The sequence below is a fragment of the Lipotes vexillifer genome, unplaced genomic scaffold (genome assembly GCF_000442215.2).
Source record: "Lipotes vexillifer unplaced genomic scaffold, Lipotes_vexillifer_v1.1 scaffold917, whole genome shotgun sequence".
Classification (NCBI taxonomy): domain Eukaryota; kingdom Metazoa; phylum Chordata; class Mammalia; order Artiodactyla; family Lipotidae; genus Lipotes; species Lipotes vexillifer.
In genome coordinates this window covers 942,993-957,493 of record NW_006795104.1, presented here as the reverse complement: position 1 = coordinate 957,493, position 14,501 = coordinate 942,993, and the positions used below count along the sequence as shown (strand labels likewise).

The window sequence follows — 14,501 nt, the reverse complement described above, 5'->3', positions numbered from 1 at the left end:
TGCGGAGCACAGGCTCCGGACACGCAGGCTCAGCGGCCATGGCTCACGGGCCCAGCCGCTCCGCGGAATGTGGGATCCTCCCAGACCGGGGCACGAACCCGCATCCCCTGCATCAGCAGGCGGACTCTCAACCACTGCGCAACCACGGAAGCCCCTGTCACTTATATTTGACAGTATTGCAATACTGGAGCAAAAAATGTTAATACTAGAATTTTAGTGTCTTTTCCACATGATATTGAAGATATCAGTATAAGTAATGATACTCTTATTTAAAAGTGAGATAGGTTGTCATTTGCACTTATTCCACAGATGCTCAAATGTACACCTCTGTTAGCATTAAACAGACCATATAATGCAGCATATAATGCTATATATATCTAAAGACAAAGAATACAGATTTTAGATTTTTTTAATTAAAATAAATTTTTTAAGTTTTAAAAACTAAAATAACTTCATTATACCAATAAAACCACTAGTATTTCAATATGTTAAAATGGTATGAAATGTTAGAGTACTGAAAACCATTATTATCATCACAATTATGTGACTGAGTGAGTTATTTTACCTTTGTAAACCTTAGCTTCCTCATTTGTAAGAGTGTAAAAATACCTACTTCAGGGCTTCCCTGGTGGCGCAGAGGTTGAGAGTCCACCTGCCGATGCAGGGGACACGGGTTCGTGCCCCGGGCTGGGAAGATCCCACATGCCACGGAGCGGCTGGGCCCATGAGCCATGGCCACTGAGCCTGTGCATCTGGAGCCTGTGCTCCGCAACGGGAGAGGCCACAACAGTGAGAGGCCGGTGTACCGCAAAAAATAATAATAATAATAAATAAAAATGCCCACTTCAAAGGATTAAATAATGATTGAGTAATACATATAAAACATCTAGTATGTATATAGCACTTGGTAGATACTTAACTATCACACTTCTTCTCATCCCCACCACCATCCTTATCATCTTTAGCATCCCCATCCCCATCAGTTGTGTATGCATAAGGCAAAGGCACAGAAACCTCTAAAACTATGTGGGACACTTCTTTCAGTCCTCCGTCTATGAGATGTTTCTTTTGAATTTAATTAAGTTCTTTCCTTTCCTCATCAGTACCCTCAGCAGAAAAAGATATACAACAAGAAACATGGAAAACAAAAAGAACATGATAATTCAAACCCTATTAATAATCTTTCCTTTAATCACAACCATAAAAATAATCTTTGCTAAATCCACACACAAGGCTTAAGCTATAGATTTATATGGTAAATATAAATCCTCCTTAGAAAAATAATAATTCTGGCTATTTCAAGAAAACTGGAAAAAACACAAACACATGAAGACTAAACAATGTGCTACTAAACAGCCAATGGGTCAACAAAGAAATCAAAGGAGAATCAAAAAATACCTTGAGACACATGAAAATGGAACCACAACTGTCCAAAATCTATGGGACACAAAAAAAGCAGTTTTAAGAGGGAAGTGTATAGTGATACAGGCCTTCCTCAAGAAACAAGAAAAATCTCAAATAATCTAACATTACACCTAAAGGAACTAGAAAAAGAACAAGCAAAGCCCAAAGTTAGTAGAAGAAAGGAAATAATAAAGGTCAGAGAAGAAATAAATGAAATAGAGACTAAAAAACCAACAGAAAAGATCAGTGATACTAAGAGCTGGTTTTCTGAAAAGATAAAATTGACAATTTAGCCAGACTCAGAAAGAAAAAAAGATAGGGCTCAAATGAATAAAATCAGAAATGAAAGAGAAATCACTACTGATACCACAGAAATACAAAGGATCCTAAAAGAGCATGATCAGGGGCTTTCCTGGTGGCGCAGTGGTTAAGAATCCGCCTGCCAATGCAGGGGACATGGATTCAAGCCCTGGTCTGGGAAGATCCCACATGCCGCGGAGGAACTAAACCCATGTGCCACAACTACTGAGCCTGAGCTCTAGAGCCTGCGAGCTACAACTACTGAGCCCACATACCACACCTACTAAAGCCCGTGCGCCTAGAGCCCATGCTCCACAACAAGAGAAGCCACCGCAATGAGAAACCTGCACACCACAACGAAAAGTACCCCCACTCACCGCAACTAGAGAAAGCCCGTGTGCAGCAATGAAGACCCAACGCAGCCAAAAAAAAGAAAAAAAAAAGAGTATGATCAACAGTTATATACCAAAAAATTGGATAACCTAGAAGAAATGGATAAATTCCTAGATACACACAGTCTTCCAAGACTGAATCATGAAGAAATAGAAAATCTGAATAGACATTACCAGTACAAGATCGGTTCTTACTTATTAATATTGAGTATAAGAATTACAATCAGAACTGAAGGTAGGATATAACCTTTCTGCCCGTGGACGCCGCCAAGTAAGCATTATTGAAGCACCCCCCCCTACTGCCGTCGTGTCTAAGTCAGTCTCCCAAAGAGCCCGAACAGCTGCAGAAGCTCCTCATCAGACGTCTGAGCTTTGAAACAATTGATGAGAGTCTGAGGAGCCACCTGAGCAGCGGGCAGCACTCACAGACTGTGTGGTAATGAGGGGTCCAAACACCAGGCACTCCAGAGGCTTCGGGTTTGTCACGTATGCCATTGCAGAGGAGGTGGATGCGGCCATGGATGCGAGGCCACACGAGATGGATGGAAGAGTTGGGGAACCAAAGAGGGCCGTCTCAAGAGAAGATTCTCAAAGATCTGGCGCCCACTTAACCGTGAAAAAGATTTTTGTTGGTGGCATTAAAGGAGACACTGAAGAACATCACCTAATTGGTTTTTCATACACCTAACCAGCTATTCATCCCTTTCTCCAATCACCAACTATGGCATAATGTTAATGTTAGAATCTTGGTGACGGGCAATTAGGTGATTATTGTAAATAGCGTCCTCTTTTCTGTATATATGAAAAATTTCATGACAAAATGTTGTAAAAAATGTTGTTGACCTAGTTTCTCTCTCTTGGCTCTCCTTACGGTGTCAGTGTGTCAAAAAAGCACCAGCCTAAATGCTTTCAGAATTTTTGCAGAAACAGTATGAATCATTCCTGTCAGATTCAAGGAAAAAGTTTTAGTGAATTTGGTTGGCGATCATTGGATCACATACCCATATCTGAGTGAATCACTGTGGTAAGGAAGTTGCAAAAGTTCTGATTGGCTAGGAATGAATCACATGCTCCACTCCTGCATATGCGTTGAAACTCTTCTCAGAATGTAGGACTGAGAATTGGAAATGGGGACCTTATTCTAACTACCAAAACTGGGGGCTTTAGGTGGCTTAAAATTCAATTCCTGAAAAATCATTCAGATTTGATGTGTAGACAATTATACTTATGATGAAACGTAATTCCTGATGTTAGAATGCAAACAACTGCCTAGTCACCAAAAATTATCTGTCCTCTTAACAGGTTATGTCATGTAATGCAAATTAATATAATCTTAGGCATTTTACTTGTTTTTGGAAGGCAGTGGTGATCCTAGAAAAGCTGCAGCAGATGAAATGAAAACAAGAGTATTCCAAGATTTTTGTGTATAAACACTGGCTGTGAGAAGGAAAAAAGGGGGGTGGAAAAAAAAAAAAAAAAAAAAAAAAAAAAAAAAAAAAAAAAAAAAAAAAAAAAAAAGAACATCACCTAAGAGATTATTTTGAACAGTGTGGGAAAACTGAAGTGATTGAAATCATGCCTGACTGAGGCAGTGGCAAAAACAGAGGCTTTGCTTTCGTAACCTTTGATGACCATGACGCCGCAGACAAGACTGTCATTCAGAAATATCACACAGTGAACGGCCACAACTGTGAAGTAAGGAAAGCCCTATCTAAGCAAGAGAAGGCTAGCGCTTCATCCAGCCAAAGAGGCCAAAGTGGTTCTGGAAACTTTGGTGGTGGTCGTGGAGGGGGTTTTGGTGGGAATGATAACTCTGGTCGTGGAGGGAACATCAGTGGTCGAGATACCTTTGGTGGCAGCCGTGGTGGTGGGGGATATGGTGGCAGTGGGGATGGCAGTAATGGATTTGGTAATGATGGAAGCCATTTTGGAGGTGGCAGAAGCTACAATGATTTTGGCAATTACAACAATCAATCTTCAAATTTTGGACCCATGAAAGGAGGAAACTTTGGAGGCAGAAGTTCTGGCCCCTGTGGTGGTGGAGGCCAATACTTTGCCAAACCATGAAACCAAGGTGGCTATGGTAGTTCCAGCAGCAGCAGTAGCTATGGCAGTGGCAGAAGGTTTTAATTACTGCCAGGAAACAAAGCTTAGCAGGAGAGGAGAAACAGGGAAGTGACAGGGAAGCTACAGGTTACAAGAGATTTGTGAACTCAGCCAAGCACAGCGGTGGCAGGGCCTAGCTGCTACAGAGAAGACATGTTTTAGACAATACTCATGTATATGGGCAAAAAGAACTCAAAGGCTGTATTTGTGCCTAGTTGTATAACAGGTTATTTTAGTTTCTGTTCTGCAGAAAGTGTAAAGCATTCCAACAAAGGGTTTTATTTAATGTAGATTTTTTTTTTTGGCACTCATGCTGTTGATTGCTAAATGTAATAGTCTGATCATGACGCTGAATAAATGTGTCTTAAAAAAAAAAGAACTGAAGGTAGGATATAAACCTATGAAATTATAAATAAATTTCATAATAATCATAAAGGAAAGCTCTTAATTGTTTTGTTCTACTAATGTTTTGTTAAAACGAGTACTTTGTTAGATGTTGCAGCCTTAATTTAACAGTCAAGAAATAAAAAAAAATTGATCACAAGACTCTCTGAGGTGAATTGCTAAGGGAAAATATGTACTCTGAAGGAAAGTGCAAAGTGTCAAGTCACGTTATTTTAACTTGGTGTTGACTTGAGAGGCTACTTAAGTAAAAAAAAATTTTAATGGCGATGTGCAGATGTTTGAGATGGCATTAAAAACCCTAGAAGAAGGGACTTCTTTGCTCTGTTCACTTCTGCATCCCCATCTAGAACAGGACCTGGCACACAGGAGGTGTGCGGTGAACACTTATCTTGTTGAAAGAAAATAACTGTGGCACAGTTTCAAAAATAGATAACTAATGCTCTGACTAGGTTAACTACAATTCCATTCTATGTACAGTGGAAACAATATGAAAGAAATAGATTATGAATCAGGGACTTCCCTGGTGGTCCAGTGGTTGAGAATCCATATTGCAATGCAGGGGACGCTGGTTCAATCCCTGGTCAAGGAACTAAGAACCCACATGTCGTAGGGCAACTAACCCTGCATGCCACAACTACAGAACCCATGTACTCTGGAGCCCTCACACCACAACCACTGAGCCTGCACATTCTGGAGCCCACACGCTACTAGGGAGCCTGCACACCGCAACTAATGAGCCTGTGCGCTGGAGAGAAGCCTGCACACCACGATGAAGAGCCCGCATGCCACAACGAAAGATCCCGCATGCCTCAACAAAGACCCGACACAGCGAAAAAATAAATAAATAAAATATTTTAAAAAAATAGATTATGAATCAAAAGAACTGGAAAAGGCATTTTAGTAAATTCATTATAAGCAAACTAACAAAGCACTCCGACTATACCAAAAGCATCTGGGAACAGCTTCATACACAAAATGTCTCTATAATGGAATATTTCTCAAAGAATAGAATTTTTAAACTGTAGCTATATTTGAGGTTATAGCAAAGTCCAGCATTAGGAAATTAAGAATAAGATGTGGTACTCAAAGTTATTAACCTTTCTTAAACCAATCAGTTATGATTTCAGAAAACTGTCTGAAACAGTTATCATATTTGTTGAGTGTCAAGAAAGTGCTATCTACATACCAGATGTTTTATATATATATTATTTAATCATTAGTTAATCTTTTATCCTTCAGAAAAGGATACTATTTTCTGTGGTTATCTTTATTTCTCACCATGTAGTTTTTGATAAAAAGATTAAAATAATACACTTCCTGAATGAAGAAATATACTACCCAGACTAAAATTATGTAAACCCACCAGCATACTGGAAAAGAAAACTTGCCATCCAGTTCCTCCCACTAGTAAAAACTGAATCCTACTTCTTTCCTAACTAGGTACAAGAATCCTCAAAATCAGGAAGCCTTAAATAAGTTTTCTCAATTATATTTTTTAAATTACCTGGACTCTTAGCTTCGCAGCATCCATCTTTTTACGAAATTCCTTCTGTAATTTTACCTTCAAAGCGACATCAGAAAGATCTTTGTTTTCCAGTTCCTCTAGCTGCTTTTGCGTTTCAGTTAATTCCACTTTCGCCTGTTCTGCTTCATGTTCAAGTTTTGTTACTTTCAGAGAATACTGTTTGCTTACAGACTTGACATCATTACCTTCATAATAATAATAATAGTAATAACAATTATAAATTATGTTTAAAAACTAAGTAAAACACCAAAAACATAAAATTTCCCTACTCTTAAAAAGCTGGGCAGTAACTATTTAAGGCATAGCATTAAAAATCCAGCTGTACCTCCCATCCCCATCAAACACAACTTGCCACCTGTCCTTTTAATAATTAGTTCCTTAATGACTGTCCCCATCTGGTGCCATTCTATCTTCTCCCTGGTTCATCTTTTGTTCTGAATTTGCAGTTTACCTTTGCTGGCATCAAACTTCAGTTAAAAGGTATTTGGGGTGACTCATTGGCCTATTGCTTACTACACTTTGTCTTCCTACCACCCATAATCTGTCTCCGAATTCTTTTCTTTTACTATTATGAAAATTTTTCAACATATCAAAAGTAGAGAAATAATATAATGAAAGTCCATCACCCAGACTCAACAGTTATCAAGATTTTGCCACAGCTACTTCATCTATACCTTTTTTTCTTCAATTTACTTAAAAACTTTAAAGCAATCCCAGATATAATGTCATCACCTATGTATACTTCAATAAGCATCTAAACAGAATATGGAAATAACCAAAAAGTCATTCTCACACCTAACAATGCTAATACCCACCAGTTCCTATTCAGACTTCCCCAACTGTCTCAAAATGTCTTTTACAATTAGTCTATTTTAATCACAATCCAAACAAGGTCACAGTACATCTTATTGTTATGTTTATTAAGAATCCTTTAATATAGAGCCAGCCCCCTCTCCTTTTTCATTTCATTTGAACTTCTTAAAGATAAATTTTTTTTAAATGCTTTTCTTATGAATATTTAGAACATAGAGAAAAATAGAATATAGGTATTTCTATATCTCTTTTCATTCTAAGCCCAGCTACTGACCCTAAAAATTTAGTTCTGATTTATTCTGAATAGTCAACTGTCCTGAACCAGACTGGCAAACTAGCTGCAGTGGGAAGTAAGAGTCTAGAGGTCATGGGGTGAATAATCACCAGGACAGGTTGTTATACTGGTGTACTGTAAAGCTCTTAATTTTTTAATAAAGGGAGTTATTGAACTAAATGCACTGTAAGTTGTCTTCTGGCTCTACAATTCTATGATTTCAACTAACTTCAAAATACATATGACAACAATGTTTTAATGAATCTGTGACCCCATAAATTGTTTAACACGCCAATATTTTATGAACCACGAAAAAAAATACAGTACCAATTACACCATGACAAAATGCTAAAATGCCATATTTTTAAGATGCATCCTGATTTCAGAGATATTAAAATGTGAAAAAAGTGTGTATTAAAATTGATGAAATACAGTATAATTGTCATTGTTATTAAATTTGGCTGAAGTAGCTACTGTTTGGGGAAGTCTTCAGTGAGAGGACTTTGAAAAGTAAGTACACATTGACCCTTTTGCTAATCACCATTTCTAAGGGTCTTTAGGAAAGCTCCAAACTGCCCTTTGTTCTATGAACAAGAAGAGGACCTTCTCTGTTTAAGTTCAGGTATCCTCTATTTTAAGGCAACCAGGATGGGTATACCAGGCTACAAAAGTGTGCTTGTTTAGTTAGATATCCCATGGTGGGATAACCTAAATGAAAGAAAACCGTTTATTTCAGAGTGGTAAATATCCTCAATTTGTACACTCACTACCCTAAAATCATGGGGATGGAGAAGCTATTTAAACCCCTAAACCATTTCCTAGATACTCCTAAGGGAGGTTTACTGGCATTGATCCTGCCTATGAGGAAGGAGAATGGTCAAAATCAAACATTTGGGATAACTGGAGCTGGGACGATGCATAGCCCATACACCACTAGGAATGAGAAAGGAAAACACTTTGGACTGCAGCTAGAGGAGAGGAAGTTGAGAAAGGAGGACTGACAGCCAGAAAGCAAGCTTGCAGGAAAGAGGAGGGAGAGGCCAGGTAGGTTTCTCCTTGCTGGCAGAGGATTTGGGACCCACAATTCGTGTAGTTTGAGTGTGATTATAGTCTTGGGCTTGAAGAAGAGGAGGACAGTATTTCCTTCAGTTTCCCCAAATGTGACCAGAGTTGTTTTGCATTGAAATTGTCGGAAAGAAGCGCTAGTGTGTCTTATTCCTTCAATTCTTTACTGAATTTCAGAGTAGTCAAGGCTTACACTTTGAGTGTATTAGTGAGGGGAACCCAAAAAGCCTGAGATGTGCATTTTAAGGCAAGCCTAATGGAGTTGCAGGGTGAGGAGAGGATGTGGTACATATGCCCAACCTGGTAGATTAAGGGGAGGAGATGAAAGCCTGGCTCACTCAAGAGGACAGCTCTCAAGGACAAATCCTTATATCTTCAGAAAAACAAAAATTAGCTACATTTAAAATATAAAGTTTATAATTAAGGTTAAATATGAACTATCCAAGAAAATAAAAACTAATAATTTAAAATAAGTATTTACTAAAAATGAACTTGGAAAACATCTCAGACTTATCTCTAAAAAGTGGCAAAAAACATTAAGTGCCATAGAGTTTCAGCACAACACAGAGTTCACACTGGTTAGAAAAATTCATAGATGAAATCAAATATAACAAAGTTCTTTTGATAATTAACCTCCACATACTGGCTCTAGAGCACACCTTGTTAGAACGAATTCCAAGCTAATGTGGATAGTCCTGAGCATCAAAAATTAAAGTAAATGTTACAACATCAGAAGCAACTTTAGAAGATTGTTTTTTTTTGGCGGTACGCGGGCCTCTCACTGTTGTGGCCTCTCCCGTTGCGGAGCACAGGCTCCGGACGCGCAGGCTCAGCGGCCATGGCTCATGGGCCCAGCCACTCTGCGGCACGTGGGATCTTCCCGGACCGGGGCATGAACCCGTGTCCCCTGCATCAGCAGATGGACTCTCAACCACTGCGCCACCAGGGAAGCCCTAGAAGCATTTCTTTCTCATATAAGCTGGTTCACAGGATACTATTACCTGTTTTAATTAATTCTTTAATCAGATTTTCCTTCATCTTGATGTTGATAGTAAGTTCCCTCATTTTTTGTTTAGCTTCAGTAAGTATGAGTTCTGAATTCCTTAATTTTTGCAAATTCAACTCTTGACTCTCCTGGAGACATTCAATCTTTAAATCTTTAAAATAAAAGAAACAAAACTGAGAAATAAAAACTATCTGCTCAGAAATATTTGACAGAAGTAGAGTTAAAAAAAAAAAAGGCAGACACACAAGCAGTCTAGAGGTAACAGAGGAAGAGACAGACAGAAAAAAAAAAGGAAAAAATACATAGCAATTGAGACTTTAGTTTCCCAGCTCACAGTGAGTTTTCCTTTCCTTAAAACATATGCTCTAGTCATATCCTGTAGGTTCTGATACAGTTTTTCATTACCCTTAGATATTCTGCAATTTGACTTTTTCTTTAACCTGAGTCATTTAAGAAAGATATAAAATCTCCAGATAGGTAGAGGTTTTAATTTTTTTCCTATTAACTCATAGTTTTACGGTAATCAGAGAAGGTAGTCTCCCTCTACCCCAGGCTAATAAGGGTGTGGCCTCACACTGTTTGTTTCTGTCTTGTACTAGAACATAAATCAATTACCTCACTCTTTTAGCTCAGCTGACATTTTTTTCACAGTGAGACTTCCTCAGTGAAGGAGTTGGTGCACTGATTTACATCCTGACATTAAGTTTCTTACCTGGTTGTAGACCAGTAACAAACAGTTCAAGGATGGCTACTTGGGTAGCACTTATCTATACTATTTATACATTTTAAAAATTTATCTCAATTTCATTTTTTAATATTACATGCATAAGCTCAAATTTATTTTTAATTATTTATCTTTGGTTACATTGGGTCTTCGCTGCTGCACGCAGGCTTTCTCTAGTTGCAGCAAGCAGGGGCTACTCTTCATTGAGGTGAGCAGGCTTCTCATTGCGGTGGCTTCTCTTGTGGACAACAGGCTCTAGGTGTGCGGCCTTCAGTAGTTGTGGCTCACGGGCTCTAGGGCGCAGGCTCAGTAGTTGTGGTGCCTGGGCTTAGTTGCTCTGCAGCATGTGGGATCTTCCCGGACCAGGGCTCAAACCCGTGTCCCCTGCATTGGCAGGCGGATTCTTAACCACTGCGCCACCAGGGAAGTCCTCCATAGGCTCTTAAAAAGATGCTATTTTCACAGTGTAGGACTTATCACGTTATTTTTATTCTCTGTACTCTTACTCTTGGTGTTGTGACCACACATAGGCTAAGAGAAATGAGCTAAAATCTCCGTGTATACTTTTTGCAACATAAATGTCTTTTATGCTGTTTTTTCATGCATAAATTCTCGTCAATTGTGAACATTATAAGTACCCACTAGACTAAGTTGGCTCTAATGCCAAATATATCACTAATGGTAGGCATGGGTGCCAGTGAAGCAGTAGACAGCTAGTAAATTACTTAAGATGAATTTTAAAGAAGTCAAGAGTACAATGTATATCAACTCACGTTTGAATATAAAATCCCCATTCTGAGAGATTTAGCCTATAACTCTAGCTTGAATTGATTGATGGAAAAACTGTTTTCATTAAGGAGTAAAAACGAACAAAAATTCAGAGGTAGAGCAGAGAACACAAAGGAAAAGCCAGGAAAGCACTCCTAATCAAGTTCCCGTCTTGGAGAATTCCCAGATGCTTCTTAAATTATTGCCTGAAGAAAAAGAGAGGTGTCATAAATATTAGATCTAAAGTACTTGAGAAAGTCTGTGTACCTTCATTCTCCAATCTTGACTTTTGTGTTTGATCCTGAATATCATTCAATTCAACAAAAGAACAAACAGAGCCTGGCTTTTGAATCCACGAGCAACCTTTATGTCTAAAAAAAAAAATATCAGGATCAAAGGTAACTTGTCTGTTAGTGGTTTCTAATATGCCCTCAAATTAGTTTCCCTCCAAATTATTCTTTAAATCGATTATTCTTTAAATGATTAATATAAAATAAATGGAACTTACTAATATTCCACAAAATAAAAAGATATCCCCCACCATGTTGGACCCAGTGGAAAATTCATCATGTTTGTTGCCACTATGGCAGCAGAATTAGGAAATCCAAAATCATTCTCTCTGAAAATTAAAATTCAACCACCATAAATGCTTTAAAGCAAAATTATTTTACAGTTGTTAGACTGATGACTTGTGTTCAAACACTGGTTTCACAACACATTAGTTGACAGTACATGTAGCAAAAACCACTTAACTCTCCTACTAAATGGAAAAAGTTATACTTTAATGAAAAAACCTACATCTGTATATATTAATTGCATCATGTAATTATGTTTATTAAATCAGTCTATATTAACATACCTAATTTCAGATTTCTCTTGGCCTTCTGACTCTTCATCATCACTGTTATCAGAAAACTGGCAGTGGAGGACTTCATCCTGCTCTTCTAAGTGACCCAGCAGCATCTGACTTCGTGTTCGAAATCCGGCAACTAGTCGATCCAGAGAGTATACAGAAGGACTTGTGTAGACCTTACAAGTGATTCCCCCACCCAACAACAAAAAACGTGATTTTTAGTGTCTGTTTTTATCCTATCACTCAAAATGTTTTTTTAAAGAGGTTAGACAGGTACTCTTAAAATAGCCAATCACTGAAAATATACATCCCCCCGCCGCCCACAAAAAAAGTCAAAATTCATTTCACAATACTATTGTGCCTCATGGACACACACTTCTTTCAGAATCTATACACAGCTCTTCCTCTTCTAGAAAGCTCGTATAGCTTCAGGGAAAATAGCACTCAAAAATGAAACCAAAAAGAGGCATGAGTGAAAACATCACAGCTCTTTTTTTTTTAATATATATTTTTAAAGATTTATTTATTATTTATTTATTTATTTTTGGCTGCGTTGGGTCTCAGTGAGGCATGCGGGATCTTCATTGAGGCACGCAGTATCTTTCATTGCGGCATGTGTACTTCTCTCTAGTTGCGGCCTGCGGGTTTTCTCTTCTCTAGCTGTGGTGCGCAGGCTCCAGGGCGCATAGGCTCTGTAGTTGTGGCGCACCAGCTCTAGTTGAGACATGTGAGCTCAACAGTTGTGGCACGCAGGCTTAGTTGCCCCTCGGCATGTGGGATCTTAGTTCCCTGACCAGGCCCTGCACTGTAAGGCGGATTCTTTACCACTGGACCACCAGGGAAGTCCCAACATCACAGCTCTTAAACATAGCTCAGGCACTCCCCAACAAATGTGAAGCCCATACACAGTGTAATAGGAGACAACTGTTACCCACCCCACCACAATCTTCCCATTTCTGAACACTTGGAGAATTGCAGTGCTGCTAAGGATCTGCAATTCCCCTCTAATCCAAATCCCACCACATGAAGAAATCCAGAGCCACTACCACTCCTTCTGCCAGGGCAAAATATTCCCAATTTGAAAATTTGAATGTATTTATTCAGACTTTACATGTAGTAGTCAGGGAGAGCTGAATTAATGCTCTAAGTGACACTTAATATGTATCATGGGATAAATAGATTTTCATGGACTAGCCTGGAAACTTTCTATATTATTATCCTATTGGTCTTAAGTTGTCAAAAATTCACCTTGGAAAACAATGAATTAGATATTGTCTTTATACTTTTATTCTAGTTTCTGTTACCAAATATTTCCTTTTTAACCACTTCTCATTTTGCTACTGTGAACTTGGTATGTTTTGCAGGAATGAGTGCTGGGCTGGCAAGGGAACCTGGTCAAAGCTCAGCAGACACATCTCACACAGCTCTGCTTCACCATGAGCAACAATCTATGCAAAGATGTGATTAAAAAGCAAAACTAATTAATTATTTTGTGAGAAAAAAATGGCCTTCGTGTGAAAGATAAAATCTTAATGAAAACTGAAAAGGCTGTTGACTTCAGTGTATGGGATTTAATGCATAAGAATTTTGTAACTCAATAAAAATGTAATTCATTCAGGAAAAACAGAAAAGATTTTACAGATATTTCCACTTTTGTGAGTTTGGAGATTCCTGAGCTTTAAAAAAATATATCCCTTGGGACTTCCCCGGTGATCCAGTAGTAAAGAATCCACCTTCCAATGCAGGGGACGCGGGTTCGATCCCCGGTCAAGGAACTAAGATCCCACATGCCACGGGGCAACTAAGCCCGCATGCCACAACTACTGAGCTCTCGCACCTCAACGAGAGAGCCCGCATGCCACAAACTACAGAGCCCACGCATCCTGGAGCCCGTGCACCACAACTAGAGAGAGAAAAACCCTCATGCCACAACTAGAGAGAAGCCTGTGTGCTGCAACGAGGAGCCCACGCACCGCAATGAAAAAGAAAGATCCCGCGTGCCGCAACTAAGACTCGAGGCAGCCAAAAGGAAAAAAAAGAAAGAAAGAAAGAAAGAAAAAATCCCTTAAGAACATTTTTGTTGGTTTTCTTACTATACAATTATGTCAAGTACTGAAAGTGATATTATTTACCTATTGCTTTTATTTCCTTTTCATAATACAATATTTTATCAAATCTAAAATGTCATCAACTATAAGACACACCATTATTTTTATACCACCAAGAAAGAAAAAAGCTATCATCTATGACATACCATGTAAAACATATCCTACCACCAAAGATGATAAAGTGAAAAAAAAAAAAAAACGTGAGTCTTATAATCCATGAAAAATGGTAGCATCAGGGCTTCCCTGGTGGCGCAGTGGTTGAGAGTCTGCCTGCCGATGCAGGGGACACGGGTTCATGCCCCGGTCCGGGAAGATCCCACATGCGGGGGAGCGGCTGGGCCCGTGAGCCATGGCCGCTGAGCCTGTGCGTCCGGAGCCTGTGCTCCGCAATGGGAGAAGCCACAACAGTGAGAGGCCCATGTACCGCAAAAAAAAAAAAAAAAAAAAAAGGTAGCATCATCAGCATATATGGCATTATTTTAAACCTAAGTAAAGATCGGTACCACTTTGTAATTTTTTCCTTCCAAAGTGCCTTTTTGGTATGTAATGATATAACACTGGTGTTTTGCTTTAATTATATCATATTTACCACATCAAGAAAATAGAAACCTCTGTTACATTATTTTCCTTAAATTTAAATTTTTGTTTATTTTTTTTTTTTTTTTGCCATACGTGGGCCTCTCCTGTCGCGGAGCACAGGCTCCAGACGCGCAGGCCCAGCGGCCATGGCTCACCGGCCCAGCCACCCCCTGGGATGT

General features: G+C 39.0%; 1 protein-coding gene and 1 pseudogene across 3 annotated transcripts in view; one reads left to right on the top strand and one right to left on the bottom strand.

Moving 5' to 3' along the window:
- The window catches only part of LOC103075227 (heterogeneous nuclear ribonucleoprotein A1-like), a 4,708-nt pseudogene extending 545 nt beyond the window's left edge, over positions 1-4,163 (top strand).
- KIF27 (kinesin family member 27) overlaps positions 1-14,501 on the bottom strand; it is an 83,787-nt gene that overhangs the window by 43,298 nt on the left and 25,988 nt on the right. For all 3 annotated transcript variants that reach the window (XM_007467438.1, XM_007467440.1, XM_007467439.1), the window contains exons 6-9: positions 11,642-11,811; positions 11,050-11,153; positions 9,286-9,441; positions 6,112-6,317 (exon numbers count right to left, since the gene is read on the bottom strand). In XM_007467438.1, coding sequence (XP_007467500.1) covers positions 6,112-6,317; positions 9,286-9,441; positions 11,050-11,153; positions 11,642-11,811 — 636 coding nt within the window. The remainder of the gene's footprint in view (positions 1-6,111; positions 6,318-9,285; positions 9,442-11,049; positions 11,154-11,641; positions 11,812-14,501) is intronic.